This window comes from Phyllobates terribilis, unplaced genomic scaffold (assembly GCF_046119375.1).
Source record: "Phyllobates terribilis strain yellow unplaced genomic scaffold, ASM4611937v1 Scaffold_2__4_contigs__length_985480577, whole genome shotgun sequence".
Classification (NCBI taxonomy): Eukaryota; Metazoa; Chordata; class Amphibia; order Anura; family Dendrobatidae; genus Phyllobates; species Phyllobates terribilis.
Window position 1 is genome coordinate 198,806,732 of NW_027362762.1, and position 26,570 is coordinate 198,833,301.

The window sequence follows — 26,570 nt, forward strand, 5'->3', positions numbered from 1 at the left end:
CTATTTCAGGCATTTGAACATTTAAATACTTTTTTTTTTTTTCCCTTGCTACTAGATCTGGTACATTAGCCCCAGTTACAGTGGAAATGCAGCCTCCTGCCTGTATAACAGAGCTGACTGTGTCCCCTAGGACTTAGCCGCTCCTACTACCTCCCTACACCCAGCGGTCACATGACCTCTGGGTCAGGTAGCACTCCTATTTCTGTATACACAGAGCTTCTTTACCGCCATGTAAACAGCAATTGAGAAAGCAGAGACCGTAATAAATCTCTGCCTTCTCTATTGGGAGCTCAGTGGTGTCTGACAGCAAACTCCCCACTTCCACAGCTGTTTCTGCTATACTATGCAGTGATGTTTTAGAAGACCACTGCAGATAAGAATGCGGACCGGCCAGACGTTTAAAGGCTTAGGGGGTTCCAGAAGTGTTTTAGGATCTTTCTAGATGGTGTTAGTGGTCTAATGTTTTATATTTTTAGGGCTACTTACACTGTTTGTTGCTATCTTGCAGATGAAGCAGACCAACGTCAATATGAAGAGTGGCTTTTCCACACTCAGCAGCTATTACAAATGCAACTGAAAGTGTTAGAAGAGCAAATTGGGGTCCATCGGAAGTCCCGCAAAGCTCTGTGTGCGAAACAAAGAACTGCCAAGAAAGCTGGGCGAGAGTTCCCAGAGGCAGATGCGGAGAAGTTAAAACTGGTCACTGAACAGCAAAGCAAAATACAGAAGCAGCTGGACCAGGTGTGGATTCAACTGAATAAATACCAACTCACCTGATACTTGACTAAAAAGTTTAGAGGTTGTCCACTACTTTAGCATTGATGACCTATCCTTAGGATAGGTCATAGTATAATCTCTTTTTATTGAAATAGAAATATATAACATACATTAATAAATGCCGGTGTTTAGTCATGGCGATCAAAATAACATATTCTCTATGACTTCTCTGATAAGACTCCTACACCTCTTATCTAATAATGTAAACATTACTTTTTATCCTATCCAACAGTGCAGACCACTACATAAATCAACAATACAACAGTACAAAAAGAGAAAATAAAGAAAGGGGGGGGGGATAAGAAAGGAGGGAAGGATAGAATGGAAGAGAAGGAGAGCATAAACTAAGGCTCATTTTTAGACTCTCTAATTAGTTCCCAGCACCAACCCAGATCCAATTCGCCAATTCATCAGTCTCGCACTCAAACAGCCTATGAAACTCCGATGAGTCCTGAAATAGAATCCAGACACTCCAGATCTTCCTGAATTTATCAGCACATCCATTAAAGTCAGCAGAAAGTTACTCCGTTCTGCAGATATTAACCATTTCATTATACCATTCTGAAATTTGGGGGACTTGAGGTGATTCCCAGTAACGTGGGATCAACGTGCGAGCTGCTGTTAAACAGAAAATCTTAAGATCTTTTTTTTTTTTTTGAGATCCTATTGATGAGGGCAGGATAGAAAGCAGAGCTATCTCAGGACGATTTTCGACCCTACTTCCGGTAATTAGATTATAATTGGAAAATATTTTTTCCCACAAAGGTTTGATCTTACTACACTCCCACCATATGTGAAGCATAGATCCTTTTTCCACTTTACATCGCCAACATAAGTCTGAGGCTGCTGGAAATATGGTGCGAAGTTTTACAGGATACTGATACCATCTTGCCATAATTTTGAAATTTTTCTCCTCCGCATAACATGTGACCTACATTTTGTGTGTAAACAAGAATCCTTTTTCCCAATCTGTTGAAGATATGACTACCCCCAATTCTTGTTCCCACATGTGTTGAAATTGTAACTTTCTGAGATACTTTCCCCCAAAAAATAATTATAAAGCACGGATATTATATGATTGGGGGGAGATTCCTGTAAGAACAACCTCTCAAAAGAAGATGGTATACACTGGAATGGGGGTGCCATCCTCTGAGAAAACAAGAATGATTGCAACTGTAAATATTTCATCCACAGCAATTTTCTAGATGGAGACCTATCCTGTAATGTATTGAATGACGGCATTTTACCATTTTCTAATATCTGTAGGAGGCGAGTGTCCTCCATAGCTCTCCATCCTAAGAAAGATTCTCGCAGATATCCAGGAGGAAAGGAAGGATTAGAGAAAAGTGGCGTAAGAGGGCTGAATGTTCTAGAGGGATGGTATTTTTTCATGGTTGCATGCCAAACTTTAATTGTTCCCCTAGTCAATTCTGTCAAGCCTCCTATCGAGAAAACATCAGAGGCAAAAAGCCAAGGAAGGTGCTTCAAAGGAACACTCACCCCTCCCTGCTCACTAGTGACCCATTGTTTTGTCAGAGAGTTGAAATGCCAGTCTATAAAGCGACCTAAAACAGAAGCTTGGAAATATACTTTAAAATTCAGAAATCCAGCTCCACCAGCTATTTTAGGGCGGTTTAATGTCTGCTTACTTATCCTGGGTCTATATTTACCACACACAAACCTGATTAATGCTGTACATAGTTTGCTGAAGAAGCTGCATGGGGTAGAAATGGGAACAGTTTGAAAAATATATAAAAAGTGGGGCAATATATCCATTTTTACCACGTTCATTTTCCCAAACCAGGATAGTCAGTTTACTGTAATTCTGTAGGTCTTTATATGTACGATCCAAAAGCGACTGGTAATTTAGTGCAAAAAGTTTTGAAAAGTCAGGAGAAATGAGCACGCCGAGCAGGTGGAGGCCGCCGGCCGGGAATACTCAGTTGCGGAGCTGGCTGTCTTCTGATAGTGGCAACGGCTTGGTACTACACATCCGCCTCCTATTCAAATCAATAGGAGGCGGATGTGCAGTACTCTTCGGAGGCCACTATCAGAAGACAGAGCAGCTTTGCAAGTGAGTATTTCTGGCCGCTGACACCGATAACAGCTGTTCAGCAAGGGGAGCCGGGTGTCGCACCCCGACCGATCAGACATTCATGACCTATCATGAGCATAGGTCATCAATGCTAAAGTAGTGGACAACCTCTTTAAATAGTTATAGCTGCCTGTTATATAATCCAAGCATGGTTAAAATATTAGTTGTGTGAGCGTATCATCCCACTTCATAATTGTACAGTATTGCCTTCTCCTCTTTGCAGAGAATACATTGTTACCTCTTTTAAGTTAATGTCACCTTTTTAATTTCAGGTTCGTAAGCAGCAGAAGGAGCATACAAACCTAATGACTGAGTATAGAAACAAGCAGCAGCAACAACAACAAAACTGCGGTGTCCTTCCTGTTAGTCCCAACCAAAACTCGAGGGTGTTAACCAAAGCTCCAGGTTCAATTGTCGGTGGACATGGTATACAGCCACACAACCAGCTTGTCACACAAGCTGCAAATCTACGTGGTCTGCAGCCAGGTTTAGCCATGCAAACACAGCATGGTGCTACTTATGTCAAGTCAATACCCCAGCAGCATCAAGCTCAGGGAAATAATACTGTCATTCCTGGAACATCAGGTGCTTTTTATTCAACGCCTCAGTCTCTACAGGGACTTACTGCTGAGCAGCGGATGATTCAGCAGCAGAGGCTGCAGTTGGTACAGAAGCAGCAACAACACCAGAATTTCCCACTTTCTTCTCAGAGCAACTTATCTCAAACCATGTTGGCCAAGCAGCATGGGTTGATTGGAAACTCACATGGATTGGTGGTACAGCAATCTCCCTCCCAAGTTCCTCAGACTGTTATGGGTCACCCTCAGCCATCTGTTTTACAACATCACACAGCCCAACAAAGACATATCTTAATTGGACAGCAGCAGCAGAGAATTTTGGGCCCGTCACCTATGGCACAACAAAATGTTGTGGGATCTCACCTTGTTTTGTCCCAACCGCAGCAAAACTTGATTGGCATGACACATATCCAACAGCAGCCAGTGTTAAGTCAAGGAGGAGGCATATTAGGGCAACAAGCTTTAACTGGGCAAACTCAGTCTGCAACTTTAAACTTACCTGGTCATCCTCAAAATATTCACACACCCCAAAACATGAATGCAAAGGATACCAACTTGAGTGACGGCTCACTGCTTCATGACAGTCCCGAAACTCAAGGACAGCAGCTTGTTATTCAGCAGGCAAACAGCAGCCCTGGAACACAAGAAACTAGTGATCAGTCAACTTGTGAACCACGAAGTCATAATTCTGTTGGCCCAATGAATCAAGAAACTGATATGCAACCTCCTTTAACAGCAGAGGACGGCCATAAGTTAAATCAGTCTTCTGATCAAGAACATGCTCTCTATGACTCACGCAGTCCATTGCAGCAATCCGTAAGACAGCAGCAGCATGGTATTTTGTCTCCTCAACAACCACATGTGCAAGGTCTTGGGACACAGTTGAGGTCAGATCAGGTACAAAACTCCACTCAAAATCCTCTCAATCAAGAAAACCCACACATTTCTGCTGCAGTATCCCAGCAACCAAATTTGGTTCAGGTACAGAGAATTGTAGGCCAAAGTCCAGTACAGACGCAGGGAAATGAACAGGCCAAAGATAATTTGGGGCAGCACCTACCCAATACGTTAGGTCAACCAAGACCAACGCTAAGTGGGCAACAGAATCCATATGCTTCTAATCTAATGACATTACAAAACACACAGCTCATGGCTCACATAAGAGCTCAGATTCAGGGTATTATTGCAAAGAATCCACAATTACATCATTTAACGCCACAACAGCAGCAGCAATTACAGGCAATTCTTATTCAGAGACACCAACAAGCTCAGAACCAAGCTCTTAGACAGACTACAAGCCAGGATCCACTGCAATCTGCACATTCCAGTTCTACAGTTCAGAATGGAACCACCGGAAGTCAGACGCCCCTAGGGGGTGCTTTCCAAGTACGCCAGGTAGGAACTGAGCAAGTGCAGTCAAATTTCGGTGAAGAAAATTCTTCTGTAACTACACAGAAAGTTACTCCAGAAACCACCAGTGAAATGCCTCAAGCTGCTGAACTTGATCAGTTAAAATCTTCAGTGGCAAGGTATAATTCTAGTCAACATCAGGAGAATTCTTCAAGTCAGCAATCTCAGACTACTGCAGGCCTAAGACTTATGTCGCATCAACCTCCACCTCAGTATAGATTGCCTCAACAAATACCACCTTCTCACAAAAATGCTCCACAGTATCAAATGCAGCAGCAGCAAACCCCACATCATCAGCTGCAGCAGCCTCAACAAAATCAGCAGTTACAGTTGCAGCAAACTCCACAAGGTCAGCCGGTCCAAATGCAGCAAGCCCAGCAAATACAACAGGTGCAGCCACAGCAGATTCCACAAGTACAGCAAGTTCAACATCAAATTCAACAGCCCCTCCAAAGTCAACAGCAGCTGCAGCAAATACAACAGTCTAAGCATCAAATACAGCAAGTACCGCAGCAGCTCCAGCAAGTGCGACAGCAACAGTTGCATGTAACTCAGCAGCAGTTACAACAAACCCAAATGACGCAAGTGCAACAACATCCGTTACAAACACAGCCATTGCAACAGCAGCAGGTCCAGGTTCTACAGCAAACTCCACAACAATTGAACTTGACTCAACAGCAGCAATTGACTCAGCAGTTGCAGCACATGCAGCAACAGCTTCAGCAGTTACAGAAAACTCGGCAGCAACTTCAACAGTTACAGCAGTCTCCTCAGCAGCTTCAGCAATTGCAGCAGGTACAGCAGCAACTGCAGCAAACACAGCAGCAACTACAACAGTTACAGCAACAGCTACAGCAAATTCAGCAATTGCAACAAGTGCCACAATCTCAGCAGCAGCAACAAATTAGTCAGTTAGCACAGCAGCAGCTCCAACAGTTGCAACAAGCTCAACAGAAACAGCAACTCCAACAATTACAGCAGACACAGCAATCCCAACTCCAACAGATGCAACAGTCCCAACTCCAACAGTTGCAGCAGACTCAACAACAGCAGCAGCAGCAGACTCGACAGCAACAGCTCCAGCAGTTGCAGCAGACTCAGCAGCAGCAGTTCCAACAGTTGCAGCAGACCCAACAGCAGCTCCAACAGTTGCAGCAGTCTCAACAGCAGCAGCAACTCCAGCAGGAGCAGCAAGCTCAACAGCAGCAGCTCCAACAGTTGCAGCAAACTCAGCTCCAGCAGTTGCAGCAGACTCAGCAGCAGATCCAACAGCTGCAGCAGACGCAGCTTCAGCAATTGCAGCAGACTCCGCAGCAGTTACAACAGACTCCTCAGCAACTCCAACATTTACAGAAGTTACAACAAATGCCACAGCAGCTCCAGCAGTTGCAGCAAACCCAACAGCAGCAGCTTCAATTGCAACAAAATCAGCATCAAGCTCAAGCACAGCAACATCTTCAGCTGCAGCAGACACAGCAACTCCAGCAGAATCAACAGCTTCAGAAGTTACAGCAGTCTCAACAGCAGTTTTCACAAATACAGCAGACTCAACAGTTGCAAAATGTCCAACAGCAGCAGGTGCAACTCCAACAGCAAGTTCATCAACTGCCACAAACACAACAGCTGCAACTTTTACAACAAGCAAAGCAACAGCAGCAGCTCCAACTGCTGCAAGTGCAGCAACAACAGCTGCAGCACTTGCAACAAAAACAGCAGCTGCAGACAGTTCAGAAAACACAGCCAACACTAGAAACCCAGCAAATACAGCAACAGATACAACAAATGCAGCAACAGTTACAGCAAACACAGCAGCAGCAACAGTTGCAGCAACAACAATTACAGCAAACACCGCAGCAGCAACAGTTGCAGCAAACACAGCAGCAGCAACAGTTGCAGCAACAATTACAGCAAACACAGCAGCAGCAACAGTTGCAGCAGCAGCAATTACAGCAAACGCAGCAGCAGCAATTACAGCAAACGCAGCAGCAGCAACAATTACAGCAAACGCAGCAGCAGCAATTACAGCAAACGCAGCAGCAGCAATTACAGCAAACGCAGCAGCAGCAACAATTACAGCAAATGCAGCAGCAGCAACCGCAAACGCAGCAGCAACAGTTACCGCAAACGCAGCACCAGATTTTGCAGCAAACACAGTTAACACAGCAGGTTAAACAATCACAGGGGCCACACATGCAGCAGGCTGTGTCTCAAGTACAGCAGCATTTACAGATTGGTCAAGCAAGAGTTCAACAATCGCCAAAAGTAGAAAATTTAAATCAACAAAATGAAATACAACAGAACGAGTCCCCGTCGCTTACTCATCAAATACCACTAACACCAGAACAGGAGAAACAGGAATCTCCACATCTTGAAAATCCGGAGACAAGCCAACACATTGACCAAGCACAGGATTCAAAAGAGACTGAACTGGCGAGCCAACAAAAGGAGCATGGTCTGATGCAGCAGCAGACACAGCCAGTACAGCTGCAACAGGGACAAAAGTCATTATCCTCTTTTCCAGTGATGCCACAGCAGGGGCCTGCTCAGCAACATCTACAGCAAATACAACCGTTGCAGCAGATTAATTTGACTCATTTGCAGCAGAGTTCCCAATCCGCGCAGCAAGGTCATCAGCTACAAGCCTTGCCAAATCAAACATCTCAAGCCTTACAGCAGTGCCAGCAAGTGCAAGCAACAAACGTACAACAGCAGATGCAGCCTCAAAACAAAAATAAAGCGCAAATGCAACTTCAGCTGCAAAATATGCAAGTAGCCCAGCAAGTCTTACACCAACAAATGCCCACACAAAATTCACAACTGATTCAGCAGATGGCACATCAGCATAACCAAATACAGCAAAATCAATTGAAACAAATGCATCAGAAACAAGCTGGGCAGATACAGCTTCACCAAACCCATCTGCAGACTGTCACACAGCTGTCTTGCGAAACAAAAACTCAGCTGCAACAAAATTTAGTTTCGATGCAGCAAGTTCAGCACAATCTACAGCAGCAGTCACCTCAGGTTCAGCCACAGCAGTTAAAGCCGAGTCCAATGCAGCATCATAAGCAGCTTCAGCCTCATCAAATTCAGCAAGTGCAGCACATTCTACAATTAAAACAACAAATGCTCAATCAACCACCCCAGAAACAGCTCCAGTTACAGCAGCAGCTTCAGATGCATATACAGCAGTTACGCCAGCAACAAGCACAGATGCAACTAGTGTCTTTACATGAACCAAAGAAAGAGCCTCCTGAAACCTCAGCTGCATGTTCTGCGCCAGCCCCAGAAACAGAAGGTCAGAACAGATCCCCCAGTGAGCAAGGAAATGCTGCAGAGTCTGGTGCAAATCCAGTAGTGGATCAATCTGGCCAATACAGTTTGGTACAAAAATTAACAGAAAATTCTGATTTACCGGCAACTACTACAGTTGAATTTACCCAGATTGAGAAAATGGCTGAAGTGAATACTTCCACTGATATTACAGCTGGAGAGCCACTATCCCCCGTAAAGGAGTCAAAAGAGATTGAAGATGTTGATTGCAAGTCTTGCCCCAATGAAATGGCAGAACCTTCCTCCAAGGAGGAGGGCATGGAAATAGACCAGACTGTTCAAGAAAACAAAACTGGTCCTGTTGATCCTCTTGACAGTCCAGAAGGGGTCCAGATGGCAAAACCGTCTGAAAAGTCTGTGGAGGAGAGTCTAACTGGCAGTGAGAGCATTAAAAGTGAAGCAAACAGTGAGCCACAAACTATTTCAGCCAAAGGAGAAGCTAGTCATCTCCTCCTGCAAAAACTGCTGCGCGCAAAGACTGTCCAGCTCGCATCACAGCGCTCTTCAGACGGCATCCATGCCGACATAAATGGTCATATTGACAATAAGTTGACTGTTCTGGAGCAGAAACTACAAAGTGCACCATGTGTTAAGGAGGTATGTTACTCTTTATTTTTAACAATATTTTATTTTAATGCATGTTTCAAACTCATTTAATGAAGCATTTTGTACGCAGGTATGGTCCAAACAACTTTAGGGTGGTTACAAGTCCTCTTCGCTTTCCCCTCGTAAAACAATTTAATATTGGCTTTTTACACCTTTTTAGAAGTAAAGCTCAGATATAACGTCTCCAGTTCTTAACCCCTTCCCGACCCGTGTCACACCGTTTGTGACATGGAAAACAGTTCGTTCCCGACCCATGTCACAGCGTCTGTGACATGGAGGGAAAGACCCCCTGCAGCGCCTGCGAGCGGGGTCGCTCAGGTGTCACAGTTGCTACTGCAACTGGACATCCTGAAGTCGACCCCCCGGGGGGTGGATTAACCCCCCCGTGCCTGGGACCCCTCCGATTGGCTGTTTCATTTTCACTTTTAATGAAACTGCCAATCGGTATGAATTAAATATTTCACCAATGAAAATTGGTGTAATATTTAAATCTGGGCATGGCCTGATGCTTACAGCATCAGCCATTGGCTGGGGGGAGTGTCACCTCTGTCCCCCCCTCCCCCCAGATCTGATTGGGGGGCTAGCGTCACATGGATACTAGCCCCAATCAGATGTGAAGGGAGTTTTTAATGATGGCCGCAACTGCCCATCCATGGATCGGGTGCCGGCCGTTGTGGACCCTCTGCTGCTGCCTCCTGTGGACCCTCTGCTGCTGCCCCCCCGTGGACCCTCTGCAGCTGCCCCCCCGTGGATCGCCTGCTGCCGCCGCTGATCGCCTGCTGCCGCTGATCTGCATCAGGTAGTATTGCCCCCGCTCCCCCCCGACCCCCCCTCCACTCCACCCCCGACCCCCCCCCCCCCACTTTCATACCTGCACCCCGACCTCCGCTCCCTCTGCTCCCTCTCCCACGTCTTCATCCACCGGCTGCTGCTCTCCTTCTGACAGCCGGTGGACTGTGATCACAGCAGCAGCAGGCTCAGTGTAAATGCCCTGCTCCTGTGATCAAACCCACCATCCCCCAGTCCCAGTGATATCACACCCCACCTCCCAATAATCACCCCTCCCCCCAGTGTTCACCCCCCCTGTCCCCAGTGTTCACCCCCCCCTGTCCCCAGTGTTCACCCCCCCCTGTCCCCAGTGTTCACCCCCCCTGTCCCCAGTGTTCACCCATCCCAGTGATCATCCCCCCCCCCCGCAAACCCAGTGATCACCCCCCTTGCTGCTGCCGGCTCCTGCCCCAGTGATCACCCCCCTTGCTGCTGCCGGCTCCTGCCCCAGTGATCACCCCCCTTGCTGCTGCCGGCTCCTGCCCCAGTGATCACCCCCCTTGCTGCAGCTGCTGGCTCCTCCATCTCTTCAGCCCCCCCCTACGCCTGACAGCCCCGTACGCCTGACAGCCCCCGTACGCCTGACAGCCCCCGTACGCCTGACAGCCCCCGTACGCCTGACAGCCCCCGTACGCCTGACAGCCCCCGTACGCCTGACAGCCCCCGTACGCCTGACAGCCCCCACACGTGACTGCAGAAGGTTACACCAAGCACACACACACACACACACACACACACACACACACACGTACACTCACACTATAGTAAAGTTTCGATTTTTTTTTTTTTTTTTTTTTTTTTTTTTTACACACACACACACACAGCACACAAAATGTCCCGCCCGTCCCACTCATCCCAGTCTAGGGCGTACTCAGCTTAGTAGGCTATGTCAGGTTGGTGTGTGTGTTGTAGTGTGTGTGTGTGGTGTATACACTACAATATACCACACCGCACACCAACCTGACATACACTACACAATGGTGTCCACTAACAAATTGGAACCATGTTGCGTTTGGAGAGTCCCTGTGTGCCCAAACATTAGAGCTCCCCAACAAGTGACCCCATTTTGGAAACTAGACCCCCCAAGGCACCTATCTAGATGCATAGTGAGCACTTGAAACCCCCAGGTGCTTCACAAATTGATTCATAAAAATGAAAAAGTGGAAAAAAAAACACTTTTTTATTTTTACGGATTAATTTGTGAAGGACCTGGGGGTTCCAAGTGCTCACTATGCATCTAGATAGGTGCCTTGGGGGGTCTAGTTTCCAAAATGGGGTCACTTGTGGGGGAGCTCCAATGTTTGGCCACACAGCGGCTCTCCAAACGCAACATGGTGTCTTCTAACAATTTGAGCCGACAATTTGTTAGCGGACACCATGTTGCTTTTGGAGAGCCGCTGTGTGCCCAAACATTGGAGCTCCCCCACAAGTGACCCCATTTTGGAAACTAGACCCCCCAAGGCACCTATCTAGATGCATAGTGAGCACTTGGAACCCCCAGGTGCTTCACAAATTGAGTCATAAAAATGAAAAAGTGGAAAAAAAAACACTTTTTTATTTTTACGGATTAATTTGTGAAGGACCTGGGGGTTCCAAGTGCTCACTATGTATCTAGATAGGTGCCTTGGGGGGTCTAGTTTCCAAAATGGGGTCACTTGTGGGGGAGCTCCAATGTTTGGCCACACAGCGGCTCTCCAAACGAAACATGGTGTCTTCTAACAATTTGAGCCGACAATTTGTTAGCGGACACCATGTTGCTTTTGGAGAGCCGCTGTGTGCCCAAACATTGGAGCTCCCCCACAAGTGACCCCATTTTGGAAACTAGACCCCCCAAGGCACCTATCTAGATGCATAGTGAGCACTTGGAACCCCCAGGTGCTTCACAAATTAATTCATAAAAATGAAAAAGTGGAAAAAAAAACACTTTTTTATTTTTACGGATTAATTTGTGAATGACCTGGGGGTTCCAAGTGCTCACTATGCATCTAGATAGGTGCCTTGGGGGGTCTAGTTTCCAAAATGGGGTCACTTGTGGGGGAGCTCCAATGTTTGGCCACACAGCGGCTCTCCAAACGCGACATGGTGTCCGCTAACAAATTGAATGGAAAATCGGCTCAAATTGTTAGCGGACACCATGTTGCGTTTGGAGAGCCCCTAATGTGCCTAAACAGTGGAGCTCCCCCACAAGTGACCCCATTTTGGAAACTAGACCCCCCAAGGCACCTATCTAGATGCATAGTGAGCACTTGAAACCCCCAGGTGCTTCACAAAATGATCTGTGAAAACAAAAAAGTACTTTTTTTTTCACAAAAATTTTCTTTTAGCCTAAATTTTTTAATTTTCACATGGGTAACAGGATAAAATGCATCCTAAAATGTATTGGTCAATTTCTCCTGAGTACACTGATACCTCATATGTGGTCATAAACCACTGTTTGGGCACATGGCAGGGCTCAGAAGAGAAGGAGCGCAATTTGACTTTTGGAGCTAATTTTCCATTCAAAAAGTAAAATGGCGCTCCTTCCCTTCTGAGCCCTGCCGTGTGCCCAAACAGTGGTTTATGACCACATATGAGGTATCAGTGTACTAAGGAGAAATTGACCAACAAATTTTAGGATGCATTTTATCCTGTTACCCATGTGAAAATTAAAAAATTTAGGCTAAAAGAAAATTTTTGTTAGAAAAATAAAAATGTTCATTTTTTTCTTCCATGTGGCTTTAGTTCCTGTGATGCACCTGAAGGGTTAATAATCTTCTTGAATGTAGTTTTGAGTAGCTTGAGGGGTGCAGTTTTTGGAATGGTGTCACTTTTGGGTGTTTTCTGACATGTACACCCCTCAAAGGGACTTCAAATGTGATGTGGTCACTAAAAAAAATGGCTTTGCAAATTTTGCTGGAAAAAAGAAAATTTGCTGATGAACTTTGAACCCTTCTAACTTCCTACCAAAAATTTTTTTTTTTTCCAAAATTGTGCTGATGTAAAGTAGACATGTGGGAAATGTTATTTATTAACTATTTTGTGTCACATCACTCTCTAGTTTAGCAGAATAAAAATTCAAAATTTGAAAATTGCAAAATTTTCAAAATTTTTCCCATATTTTTGATTTTTTCACAAATAAACGCAAATATTATCGACCTAAATTTAATACTAACATGAAGCCCAATATGTCACGAAAAAACAATCTCAGAATCGCTAGGATCCGTTGAAGTGTTCCAGAGTTTTTACTTCGTAAAGGGACACTGGTCAGAATTGACAAAAATGCCAAGGTCTTTAGGGTCAAAATAGGCTGGGTCCTGAAGGGGTTAATGTTCATGTTAAGGGCTTGTTCACACTTATCATTTTTTATGCATTTTTTGATGTGCGGATTAAACTTGGTTTATAATAGCAAGATCTAATGAACATTTTAAAATGTAATTCAGTGTTTTTTTTCCTTGTGTTTTTTGACTTGCGTTGCGCTTAAGAGAAAAAAAAGAGAGGAAAAAAAAAAGATCAATTCTTTAATTTTTTCCCTTTTGAAATAAAACTGGATTAACATTAAAAAAAAGCCTCAAAACCTCCTTAATTTTAATGTAAAAAAATGCATGAACAAACACTACGTGTAAACATGTCCCAAGTTTCTACATTACGTCCATGACTCCATATTTGGTTCCGTCTGCATTCTCAAAAAATGTTTGCAACTTTGAACCTAGTTTGAACTTTCATTCTGGTGATATCTGTATTTTTAGCTGGAAAAAATAACTAATAAGTCATGGATGGAAATCAAAAGCCTATGGTGACCCCAGCTTCTGGGATCTTGCTCTGGCAAGAATATTGGTAGGGAAATTGGTAGGTTGCTCCCTTTTGTTCACAGATGTTAATTGTAATGCAGATAGGTTTTCTCAATCTAGAAACAGGCTACTAGATCACTAGAACACCATAATGCGCATTCACACATCCATGCTGATGGTCCAAGGACGGACTTTGAATCACGGACTGGGGCACAGGTCTCTTCACCCAAATGGACAACCTCTAAATTAGGAAAAAAGCCATTGTGAGAAGCCTGCAATAACTCAGACTACGGACTACAGGAAAGCTCTGTGCATACAAGTTTTTACCTGCTCATTACCTTTACAATTTTCATCTCCTTCACCCTTTCATTGGTACATACAGCCCTATAATTTTTTTTTCATGTCTGATGGTTTAGTCACTACAAGGCAGAATGTCGGTCTTGATTAATGTTGGGTCTTGTAAATCAAAATTAAGTTTTAATTTTATTTTTTTTAATTAGGACATTTGTGCAAAGAAGACTGCGACCAAACCAAAAAGGACACAGAAAACCAATGAGAGAGTACCCAACTCCCGCAAAAAGATTCGTAGGGAGGACAGTCTGAAATCTCCAGAAGCAATTGTGAAACAACTGAAACAGGTATTTTACTGAGAATTTGGGGAAAAATTACTTATTGTATAGCAAAAAAAAAAGTTAGTGTTTGGTTGTATCAGCTGGAAGTCGTAGGCAAAACAATGAATCATCCTCAAAAAATGATGAGTTTTGCATGTTCATATATCAATAATATATGCATTGTGTGTACTTCTCATATATAAATAATGATGATAAATACCAATATATATGTGGCATCTGCTGCCAAAGTCTGCGCCAACATCTGTCCTCCGCCAGTTTTTCACTCTATACTGTATAAAGAGCGGGCATGAAGAATGAACATGTCACTTATTTTAAATGCTTTAGGGTTTACAAAACTTGAAGTGGTTAAAAGGGACATTAACTGGAACATGTGCAGAGCAATGTGGTTTTTACATTACTGTGCACTATGATCAGTTTTATGGAGCGTTTTCTGAGATAAATTTCAATTTCCCAGACATAATTGTGAAATAATTGAAATGGGTATTTCACTTACATTCAGGACATAAAAGAAAACCTATAATTTACACCCCAAAAGTATTGGAGGGTGTAGTCTCACGTGTTACAGGAGTAGAAGCCTAGATGCATCTTACCAGTCACTTCCTGCTGTCTCTAAGGGAGGGCGCTGTACTCAATCACATTAGTTGTATGTTCACACGTTCAAGTTCTCCACTTCAAAAACCAGGAATGGATTCAAGAGGAATGATCTATTCCTGGCTTTTAGTTTCAAAAGTGGCATCAAACGTGGCATTTTACCCCATGTCCAGTTTTTGTTTTAAAAGTTAAAAAAAAACAAAAAAAAAAACTTTTTTTGTTTTTTTTTGTGTAGATGTATAAATTTTATCCTCCAAACTTCTACCTATTAAACAGTAAAAAATGGACAGCACTAGGATACTAAGCAGATGGCGTCTGTGTGCGGTCTGAGTTTTTCATAGGCTTGAATGTGCCATTTTTGGTCTGTGAATCAGATCCAAATCAATGTCTATTGTCTTCTGCTTTTTTCTTCCAACACTGCGTCAAACCTCGGAGCTTTAATTCATTTCCTTTGTTGACAAGCTGCACGGACTGTACAGGAACATGTAGGGAGCAAATATGTTTGTAACGTGAAGAAAATGGTCACATAGAAAAAAATAATCTTATGTGGTTAAATTTATTAAAACTTAAAATAATTGATATGTTCCTTTTAAACAAAATTGTTCTTTGTTTTTAAAGTGTGGATTTAAAAATATATATATTGGTCTTTAACATTTATTGTATCTTCTGATCCGTTTCCAGGAGCTTTCCCTGTTGCCTCTGATGGAGCCTTCAGTTACAGCAAACTTCAGCCTATTTGCTCCTTTTGGCAGCAGTACACCAGTTAATGGGAAAAGCCCACTTAAAGGGTCGTTTGGCAGCGGCGCTCTGGATAGTATCCCAGACTACTACACTCAGCTACTAAGCAAGGTACTTAGATGTATCTGATACCTAGATGGAATAAAGTTTAACCAGGGCTGCTTATTAAATGTGTAACTTTGGCTTAATTTATTTTAAAGAACAACCTCAGTAATCCCCCTACACCTCCTTCATCCTTACCTCCAACTCCACCTCCTTCGGTGCAGCAAAAAATGATGAATGGTGTAACAGCAACTGAAGATCTGAATGAAACAAAAAAGGAATCTGAGAGCAGTGCAGAAGCAGAAGTTAAAAAAGGTGCTCGGAGTCAGCTAGAATACAGTACACGTACATGACAAGCAGCGTAAGGAAAGTCTATTTTATATCTAAGCAACTTCTTATATCTTTGTTCAGCAGGTACAGATGAACGGAGCCTGGACCTTTTGGCTGCTCTTCCCACTCCCCCACACAACCAAAGTGAGGATGTCAGGTGAGATAACTCTGAACGTGTCTTGGTAGACTGTTTACTTCAAGCAAGTTGGTCTTATGTCGAATTATTAATGTCTTTTTCTTCACTTAGGATGGAGAGTGATGAAGAAAGTGATTCCCCGGACAGCATTGTTCCGGCCTCTTCCCCGGAAAGTGTTATTGGGGAGGACACACAACGCTTTCCTTCCTTGTGCGATGTGAAAGAGGAAGAGGAAGAACGAGCCTTGTCGCCTGTCATACCGCTCATTCCTCGATGTCCCATACCAGGTTGGCTATCATCATACAGCTTTCCAATCTTAAAACAAAACAAATTCACCAGACAATTAGCTAATCTCCACATGTTCTTCTCTGACCTAAAAATTAGACAACCATGTAATAAATGCTTACACCAGGTCCACCAGACCATCTCCCTTAAGGTATATTAAAATAGATTTTCTATATGCAAAAAAAAGTCTATGGTTTCGTTCACATGATGAGTTTTTGTCCCTGAAAATTTTCATTTGCGTTGTGTTTTTGATTTCCACAACAGGTGCAAAAAAAAATCTTCATCAAAAACTCAAATACTCATCATGGGATCGTAGCCTGAAGGGTATGCTTTCTAAAGACACTCTATGGAAATGGATTCCCGTGGGTCCAGCTTCTCCAGCTCTGGCCCATACACTTCCTCTGCATTTTGCTGTGGAAATCTGTTTTTACCTGGCAGCCATTGATAGGAACAGCTGTCCGTTTGATGCATGGACAAGCGTGGTCTGTAAGAGTAGGAGTCTCTTATATAGGGGGGCTTCCAAATAATATGTGCCAGCCATGTGCCTTTTGTATGGTCACCAATCTAGTTTACAAAAGTATAGTGCCAAAAATGTGCATTGTATAGCCTAGTCAGGGGTTCCCCACCAGCGGTCCATGGCTGGCTGCTCAGGTGAGTGTTACTCTCAACTGTATTGGGACACACAGAGGGTATTATTACTTGGTATGGGAGCATTTTGGCATTCTAACTTTTTTAAGGGGCACTTAATACATTTTTACGCGATAAGGGGCACAAGCAGGTACTAAAAGTTTTCAAGGGGTCACTAAATGGGCATTGTTACTTTATAAGCGGCACTCGGGTCATTACCACTTTTTGAAGAAGTCTTAATTTTAAAGAAGGCTCATATTACTGTATAAATGGCTTACTCAGGCCATTACTACTTTTATAAGGGGACTCTTGGGGAATTGTTATATTATAAAGGGACACTCGTAGGTATAAGCATTTTATAAGAGTAAGGGTTTTCGGCAATTGTAACTTTATAAGGTGGCACTCAGTGCTTGGGCCATAATTATTTTATAAGGGGGTATCACAGCATTATTACTTAATGAGGGAATACTCGAGGAATTATACCATTCAATGAGGCACATGTAGCTTTTCGGATTTCTCGGTCGCTTCATTGGGGGGACACCGAATCATGGGATAGTCTGCTGCCATCTGGTGGCTGGCACTATTACATTCTAAATAAAAATGTTCTCCTCCCCAGCAGACTTTACCTCCCCTGCTAGACTCAGGCTCCCTCAGTTTTGTGTAGTGTCATTTGGAGGCGAGGTCTGTCTCTGACTGGTCTTAGTCGTTAGGTCTCTATTGATTTTTTACAGCTGGATTGTGTTCAGGTTAACAGGGTGTAATTGTGCACTCTGCGTGGGTGAAACAGTGACTGAGAGTACAGGCTGCAATTGAGCAGTCCGTATCCTCTCACATAAGTATGGCTGGACCAGATTACCTAGACACAGTCTGTGTCGGGTACTGAGGCGACGGTTCGTAAGCCAGCAAGCTCCTGTCCGCCCCATATAGTTCGCGTGTTGCATGGAGTAGAAGATTGAATTTCGAGTCTTCAGGACAGGTACAGTGCTGGCCAAAAGTATTGGCACCCCTGCAATTCTGTCAGATAATACTCCGTTTCTTCCTGAAAATGATTGCAATCACAAATTCTTTGGTATTATTCTCTTCATTTAATTTGTCTTCAATGAAAAAAAACACAAAAAGAATTGTCCTAAAGCCAAATTGGATATAATTCCACACCAAACCTAAAAAAGGGGGTGGACAAAAGTATTGGCACCCTTTGAAAAATCATGTGATGCTTCTCTAATTCGTGTAATTAACAGCACCTGTAACTTACCTGTGGCACCTAACAGGTATTGGCAATAACTAAATCACACTTGCAGCCAGTTAACATGGATTGAAATTGACTCCACCTCTGTCCTGTGTCCTTGTGTGTACCACATTGAGCATGGAGAATAGAAAGAAGACCAAAGAACTGTCTGAGGACTTGAGAAACCAAATTGTGAGGAAGCATGAGCAATCTCAAGGCTACAAGTCCATCTCCAAAGACCTGAATGTTCCTGTGTCTTCCGTGCGCAGTGTCATCAAGAAGTTTAAAGCCCATGGCACTGTGGCTAACCTTCCTAGATGTGGACGGAACAGAAAAATTGAGAGATTTCAATGCAAGATTGTGCGGATGGTGGATAAAGAACCTCGACTAACATCCAAACAAGTTCAAGCTGCCCTGCAGTCCGAGGGTACAACAGTGTCAACCCATACTATCTGTCGGCGTCTGAATGAAAAGGGACTGTATGGTAGGATACCCAGGAAGACCCCACTTCTTACCCCGAGACATAAAAAAGCCAGGCTGGAGTTTGCCAAAACTTACCTGAGAAAGCTTAAAACGTTTTGGAAGAATGTTCTCTGGTCAGATGAGACAAAAGTAGAGCTTTTTGGGAAAAAGCATCAACATAGAATGTACAGGAAGAAAAAAGAGGCATTCAAAGAAAAGAACACGGTCCCTACAGTCAAACATGGCGGAGGTTCCCTGATGTTTTGGGGTTGCTTTGCTGCCTCTGGCACTGGACTGCTCGACCGTGTGCATGGCATTATGAAGTCTGAAGACTACCAACAAATTTTGCAGCATAATGTAGGGCCCAGTGTGAGAAAGCTGGGTCTCCCTCAGAGGTCATGGGTCTTCCAGCAGGACAATGACCCAAAACACACTTCCAAAAGCACTATAAAATGGTTTGAGAGAAAGCACTGGAGACTTCAAAGGTGGCCAGCAATGAGTCCAGACCTGAATTCCATAGAACACCTGTGGAGAGATCTCAAAATGGCAGTTTGGAGAAGGCACCCTTCAAATATCAGGGACCTGGAGCAGTTTGCCAAAGAAGAATGGTCTAAAATTCCAGCAGAGCATTGTAAGAAACTCATTGATGGTTACCGGAAGCGGTTGTTAGCAGTTATTTTGGCTAAAGGTTGTGCAACCAAGTATTAGGCTGAGGGTGCTAATACTTTTGTCCGGCCCTTTTTTGGAGTTTTGTGTGAAGTGATCAATGATTTGATTTTTGCTTCATTCTCTTGTGTTTTTTTTCTTGCAAGCAAATTAAATGAAGAGAATAATACCAAAGAATTTGTGATTGCAATCATTTTCAGGAAGAAACTGAGTATTATCTGACAAAATTGCAGGGGTGCCAATACTTTTGGCCAGCACTGTAGGTATAGCCCAGTTGTGACTGTGTGACCCTCACCCCATCCCAGCACTTCTCTACCACTTCCTTCCTCACTTTTTTCCCTCCTCCCCCACTCACTGTCTTTTAGAGTAATTAAGAGGGTGCGGATGGCTGGGACTGGGGGTCAGTGGTTACAGGGAGTGCTCAGGTCTTTGCCCAGCTGTTGGGTCCTGCTGACGGCTCAAGGTTCTGCTGCGCTGCAGGGTGGGGTGAACATTTTCACTGCTGTGGCGGCGAGTCGTTTCGGTCCGCTCTGCTAGCCTACAGGAATCTCCTCCCTATTTTCTGGAGTGGATTGTGCGCTGCGGTCCTGTATGCGGTGGTCCTGTATGCGGTATCGCCGGTGCTATGGCAGCGCTGTAGCTGGGCCTCCGACTCGCTGCTGGCCAGTCGGATTCTACTGCGTGCTATGGCCAATCCGCGCAGCCACTGAGTTGACCAATCAGTGCGGCTAGCAGCCAGACACGTCCTATCAGCAGCGCTTTCCAGTGCCTACCTCTTTAGCCCTGCCCCTTTTTTTCCAGCGGCGCTATATTGTGCTGCAGTAGTTTGAATATGGCAGGGTGTCCAGGACACTAGTTACTGTTGTGGAGCGTTTACCAACAATTGCTGCCTTCCTGGGAGCCCCGACCGCCGCTATGAGTCGGACCCTCCTGCGTTGCCGCACCACTAAGACCGATCCCGGACGAGATCCAAGCTGCCTTGTTTTCCTCATCCTCCAGGTCTCCCTCTTGGGGAAGACGTCCAAGATCTTTCTCCCCCTCTCAGGACATACACTCCCCCCAACGCTTTGACTCTAATTCCAGCTCTTAGTCCATGTGAGACCCATATCAGATGGGGAAATTGAGGGAGATGGTAAAAGGTCTGGTCTTGGCTGTTGACTCATCTCTAGGGGTGTTGTCAGAGGACCCCGCCCTCCACTGAAGCATGTTTTTTTTTTTTAGGAGAGGCAAGCGCGTGGCTACATATTTTTCTAATCACAAGTTATTTTAAGAAGTCTTACAGAAGACATGGGAATGAGAACACCCTGACAGGAGTTTTAAAAAATGCAGTCATATGGAGGTGTTATACCCGTTTTCTGCGGAGTTGGTGGCATTCTGTTCCGCCCTGCCTGTGGTAGATACGCCTGTATCTCGCCTATCGAGGACAACCACATTACCTCTTGCCGAGCTAGCGGCACTTAGAGACCCCACAGACAGACTTATAGTGTCTGTGGATAAGTCAGACTTTGAGGCAGTGGGCTTTGTCATCTGCCCTGCTTTCGCTGCTTCTTGGGTGTGCAAGGCAGTTACTGCTTGGACGAAGCATTTACGGCGCAGTATTCTGGCTTGTTCCCTGGAGGTGAACCTTGCTTATTTTAAAGATCAGATCGTGCCGGCAGATATTTATGTTTGGCATCATTAGATGCGGCTGAATGCTCTGCCCAGGCGGCAAAAGATAGTGTGCCCATTTGTTGTATTTTGTGGCTCAAAGTATGGAGAGCAGATTTGGCTTCAAAGAAGTCACTTACAGGTTTACCCTTCCAGGGGTCTCGCCTGTTGGGTACTAAATTAAACAAGATTATTGCAGATGCCATCGGCAGTGGAAGCACACTGCTTTCCCCGGCCAGGCCCAGCTGACCATTTTGAAGACGGAGGGCTTTGCAATTTCATCCCTTTCGTCAGTTTACTACATCAGAAAATTCCGGTCCTCAGGTCAAATCCAGAGTCTCAGAGGTCGTGAAGATCATCTTTTAAACCCACCCCTGCCGTGTGTTCCCTCGGTCTGGGTGGTAGTAGAGGAGTTAACATATGAAGGGCGGCCCCCACTCAGGGTTTCTTCCCGGGTGGGTGGCCACATCTTCCTCTTCAGAGAGGCATGGCTGGGGGCAGTCAGCGATTTATGGGTCAGAGTTCTGGCTACAGAATAGAGTTTGTCGCTCTCCTGCTAGAGTTTTTTCAGATCTAGTCCCCCCCCTGCTTCGATCAGTCATGAGGGTTCCTCCTTCAGAACATTTCAGAGGGTTCTATTCAAACCTATTCTTCATCCCCAAAAAGGCTGGTTCAGTTTAGGTTCTAAGACTTGTGAACAAATGGGTACAACTCCATTACTTCAAGATGCTGTCGCGCCGGTCAGTCGCGGCATCCATGGAGGCCAGCAAGTTTCTGTCCTCTGTAGACATTCTGAACACCTATCTTCATGTACCTATCTTTCTGGCTCCATTTCTTCGCTTTGCTGTCAACCAGGAGGATCACTTTCAGTACAGGGCTTTTCCCAGAATCTGGAGCGTTTGCAGATTGTTCTAGATACCCTGGAACAATTCGGATGGATTGTCGACAGGACAAAGTCCGCTTTAGTACCCACACAGCGGCTTCTGTTCCTTAGGATGATTTTTGATACAGTTCAAGTGTCAATCTTCCTTCCAGAGGAGAACAGGCTAGCACTGCAATCCTCTGTTCGAATTCTGAAGTGGCCAGAGAGACTTTCTCTTCGGTTTTGCATAAGAGTCTTAGGGCAGATGGTAGCAACGTTCAAGGCAGTCCTGTTTGCACAATTTCATTCAAGACCACTACAGAACACCCTTTTGGCCTGTTGGGACAGGTCAATACAGTCTCTAGATCAGGTGTTGAGGAGAGCCATAGGATCAAATACTTAATTAACCTCAAGACATAGATTGAGAGAAAAGACCCATAAAGTGTATTATTTCACCTTACATAAGCTTGTTTAGATCAAAATATGGCTGCCATTTCCTGTTTCATCACACCATGCTCTGTTATGCAAGATGGCAACTGGACCTATGACTACATCCTGTTGTACGACAGGATGTAGTCATAAATAAAGTCTCCACCTTTGCCACATGTACAAGGAAGTTCCAAGAGGAAGCTGAATTCTATAGAAGGACTAACCAATCACAGAGCGACACATCGCTTGGAGACACCCACCCTGATGACCTCATGGGTGACCTCGTGGACCACGCCCACCCCGACGACCTCGTGGACCCCGACGACCTCGCGGACCACGCCCACCCCGACGACCTCGCGGACCACGCCCACCCCGACGACCTCGCGGACCACGCCCACCCCGACGACCTCGCGGACCACGCCCACCCCGACGACCTCACGGACCACGCCCATGGACTAACCAATGAATATTTCTGGTTACTCACATTCTAGGGCTAACCGAGCCCCTATTTACAGTATATATATTTACAGTTCGCGTTGAATAAAGACACGTGGAGCTGTGCCATAGCTGATCAAGGAGAGCTTACATCCAACTGTGTGTGTCTGATGTTATTCTTTCTTGCATGCACTTGATCATATACATTAGGCCAGGAGCAGGCAACTAGTGAACATATCAAAATGTTCGCCCTAACACAGGGATGTCAAACTCCAATACACAGAGGGCAAAAATTAAAAACTTGGGTAAAGTCGCAGGCCAACCTTGATATTTATTAAAAACATGTCTACAATTGAGGAAATTTTTCCCTATCATTCCAACAGAATAATGGGTCCCACATAGTCCTCCATACTTTATAGTGGCTCTACATAGTCCTCCAAAAACAACAATAATAATAACAAAAATAATCACCCTGCGGTCCAAATTTTGTCCCTCGGGCCAGAGTTTGACATGTGCTCCTTCGACTTCAATTTCGCCAGTCTCTTAGGTTGTGGTTGACGTCACCCCTATTAATCCACGGTCGCTCCTTCAACCCAATCCAGTGGCATGTTCTGACCACAGATGCCAGCCTTATCTGGTGGGGTGGCCATCTTCCTCCACTTGTTGGTTCAGGGATCTTGGAACAGTCAGGAAAGACTCGGTGTGTTGTAGCTCAGAGCGATCCTTCTGGCTCGCAGCACCTGGTGCTAGAATTGCCCATCAGGATCCAGTCAGACAATGCCATGGTAGTGGTCTATATCAACCGTTAAAGAGGGGCTCAGTCTATCCGCCATGTCAGAGATGGCAGAGATACTGGGATGGGCAGAGGACAAGGTTCCTTTGATCTAAGCGGTTCATATACTCGGAGCAGCAGGTAGCTGTGGGAGAATGGGCTCTTCACCCAGAGATTTTCAAGCAGATTTGTCGTCGGTGGGGCACATCGGCCGGTTATCTGTTGGCATCCAGACTAAACCACAAGGTACCAAGATTCGTCGCAGGATCTCTGGATCCTCAGGCAGTAGCGACTGACACATTGGCATTTCCCTGGTCCCAGTTCTCCCTGACTTGCCTATTTCCACCTCTACCTCTTGTATTGAGACTCCTCAAGAAGATCAAGGCAGAGGGAATTCCAATTATCCTCACCAGATTGGTCTCGGAGGGCCTGGTACGTGGACGTGATCAACCTTTTGGTAGATGTCCGTTGGACTCTTCCACACTGTCCAGATCTTCTGTCTCCGGGTACGTTCTTCCACCAGAATTTACAGTCTCTCAATTTATTTAACGCCATGGCTGTTGAAGCCGCGATTCTGAGGAAAGCGGGTTTGTCAGAATCCGTTATCCAAACCCTGATCGGGCACGGAAGCCCTCCTCGCTGCACATCTATCACCGCACTTGGAAGGCCTTCTTTCGTTTTTGTGAGTCTTCTGGAATTTCTCAAATGTCCTTTGTCTGCCTGTACTACTCTTTTTCTTGCAGTAAGGGTTGGTGCTTAGTTCTACCAAAGGACAGGTGTTCGCCTTGGTTGTTTTGCTTCAGAGAGATGTGGCCTCTAGACCGCAGGTCAGGACTTCTCTTCATGGAGTAGCGTTCGCTAGAACACCCTATTGGCCTCCCCTTGATCCTTGGGACCTTAATCTAGTCTTGGAGTCTCTTCATTCTCCATCATTTGAGCCTCTCGGAGAGATTTCTGTGCTTCATCATGCCTATAAAGTAGCTTTCCTTATAGCCATCACCTCGATTAGTTGAGTATCGGAACTTGCTGCTCTCTTATCGAGCTCCTTTCCTCATACTACACCAGGATAAGGTAGTGTTAAGACATTTACCGGTCTTCCTCCCCAAGGTTCTGTCAGCTTTCCACCTTAACGAGGACATTGTCTTGCCTTTCTTTTGCCCTGTTCCTTCTCATCTGATCGAGAGAAGTCTGCACAAATGATATGTTGCCAGGGCCATATGGTGCTATTTATCAGCCACGGCCCCATTTAGACATATTCCTTGTTTGTCATACCAGATGGCGTCGGCAGGGGCAACGAGCAATCGTAGTCTTAGAACAGCCATCATTCAGGCCTATAGAACGAAGGCCAGGGCGCCTCCTTTTAAGGTTAAGGGGCACTTTACGCAGATGGTGTGGGCTTCCTGGGTAGTTCGCCACCAGGCATTGGTCCTGCAATTCTGTAAAGCAGCAACTTGGCCACCAGTTCATATTTTTTCCAAGTTTTACAGGGTCCACACTTTTTGCTTCTGCAGATTCAAGTCTTGGCAGGAAGATTTTGCAGGCGACAGTCGCTCATGCTTCGGCCTGAACAACAGTGGAGAATTTTGTGGTAAACAGTATTTTATTTATTAATTTTCCAACCCCAGAGACTGCTTTAGGTTCTGTGTCCGGTAATGAAGCACCTGAGAAATTAAGATTTTTGGTACTCACCATAAAATCTGTTTCTTGATAGTCTTCATTGTGGGACACAGGACTCACCCTTTAGAGGGGTTTTCCCACGAACAAAAGTTCATTTTAAAAATGGTCCATCTCTGACCATGTATGGAACATACCACATCTCCTGGGCAGGGGAGGAAGACAATAGAGACATTACAGCAGGGGATCGCAGAGGATTAATTTTGTGAGGTAAAATATTTCACTGCCAGTTTATAAATAATATTTTACCTCAGGAAATGAATCCTCTGCGATTCCCTGCTGTAGTGTCTGTATTGTCTTTTGCTTCCTCCCCTGCCCAGGAGATGTGGTATGTTCTGTATACGGTCAGACACAGACAATTTTTTAAATGAACTTCTGTTCGTGGGAAACCCCCTTTAAATGCACGCCCAATGCTTCTTCTTTGCGTCTCCTACTGTTTTCTCACTAAGGCTATCGGGCAAGGTATAATCTGCTGGGGAGCTAATTTCATTTAAAATGTAATAATAGTGTCAGCCTCCAGGTGGCAGCAGACTATCCCATGGTTTTCTGTTCCTCAATGACAACTATTGAGAAACAGATTTTACCTCGAGTACCAAAAATCGTAATTTCTTTGCATAGAATGCGGCTTTCGACCATCTTTCAGAGCAGAATCTTTTTCTCAAGGTTTCTAATATTTAGTCTAATGATGACATGTAGTCAATGGTAGGGCCTGTTGGTGGAAGATTTGTGTTCAATAACATAATTTTTCCTTCCTCCACCAATTATCATTAATAAGTTATTATTACAGTGTTCCCAGATGTGAAACCTACAGAATCCCCGGAGTCGGCTGATAAAACAATTTTAAATGTTTCTGGAGGAACGGTATCGTGGGATAAAACGAAGGGCAGCGAAGTGTCTGTCATGTTAACAGTGTCTGCAGCTGCAGCAAAGGTATATTATGTTGTACCCATATATATATATATTTATATACATGTGTGTGTGTATGTAGATATTTTGCACCATGAGTTGTTTAACTTTTGGATTTACCTTTTCTCTTTAGAATCTGAATGGTGTAGTTGCCGCAGTGGCCGGTTTACTGAGCATCAAGTTACCAAATTCATACGAAGTGCTTTTCCCAGAGAGCGGTCTAAAAAGTAGTGTCGACATCGAGAAATCTTTAGACGCTTCCACAGAAGGTGAGCAGACTCTAGTGTACCATGTTTTTTTTTTTATAACCACTTTTTCATATTCCCCTACAATGAAGTTAACAATATGCTTTAATAATATTTAGTACATATTAAATAAAAGCTATTTCAAGCAATTCGCTCCACCAAATAGTGTTTAACCACTAACCACTTCACTCCTGGGCCATTTACCTTTTTCTTTTTTTTTTCCCTCCCCTTCTTCCAAGAGCCATAACTTTTTTTTATGTATCCATCGATATAGACATATGAGGGCTTGTTTTTTGCGGGACAAGTTGGAGTTTTGAATGCCACTATTGATTTTACACTCCGCTGTCATGGCAACCCATGGGTGCATGCAATGACGCGCGCCCCGCTTGCACGTGTAAAATGTTGCTGTCAGAGATTGACAGCGGGATTTAACAGGTTAACAGCTGAGGGCGGAGCATCCGCTTACATGTGC

At 44.6% G+C, this 26,570-nt stretch overlaps 1 protein-coding gene across 3 annotated transcripts in view; it reads left to right on the plus strand.

Annotated features, from left to right (window-relative positions):
* The window catches only part of KMT2D (lysine methyltransferase 2D), a 176,884-nt gene that overhangs the window by 133,191 nt on the left and 17,123 nt on the right, over positions 1-26,570 (plus strand). For 2 of the 3 annotated variants that reach the window (XM_073663778.1, XM_073663780.1), the window contains exons 37-45: positions 509-741; positions 3,145-8,790; positions 13,895-14,032; positions 15,299-15,466; positions 15,556-15,712; positions 15,809-15,884; positions 15,975-16,150; positions 25,735-25,877; positions 25,987-26,122. In XM_073663778.1, the coding sequence (XP_073519879.1) occupies positions 509-741; positions 3,145-8,790; positions 13,895-14,032; positions 15,299-15,466; positions 15,556-15,712; positions 15,809-15,884; positions 15,975-16,150; positions 25,735-25,877; positions 25,987-26,122 (6,873 nt within the window). The remainder of the gene's footprint in view (positions 1-508; positions 742-3,144; positions 8,791-13,894; positions 14,033-15,298; positions 15,467-15,555; positions 15,713-15,808; positions 15,885-15,974; positions 16,151-25,734; positions 25,878-25,986; positions 26,123-26,570) is intronic. The other variant, XM_073663779.1, reaches the window with a different exon arrangement.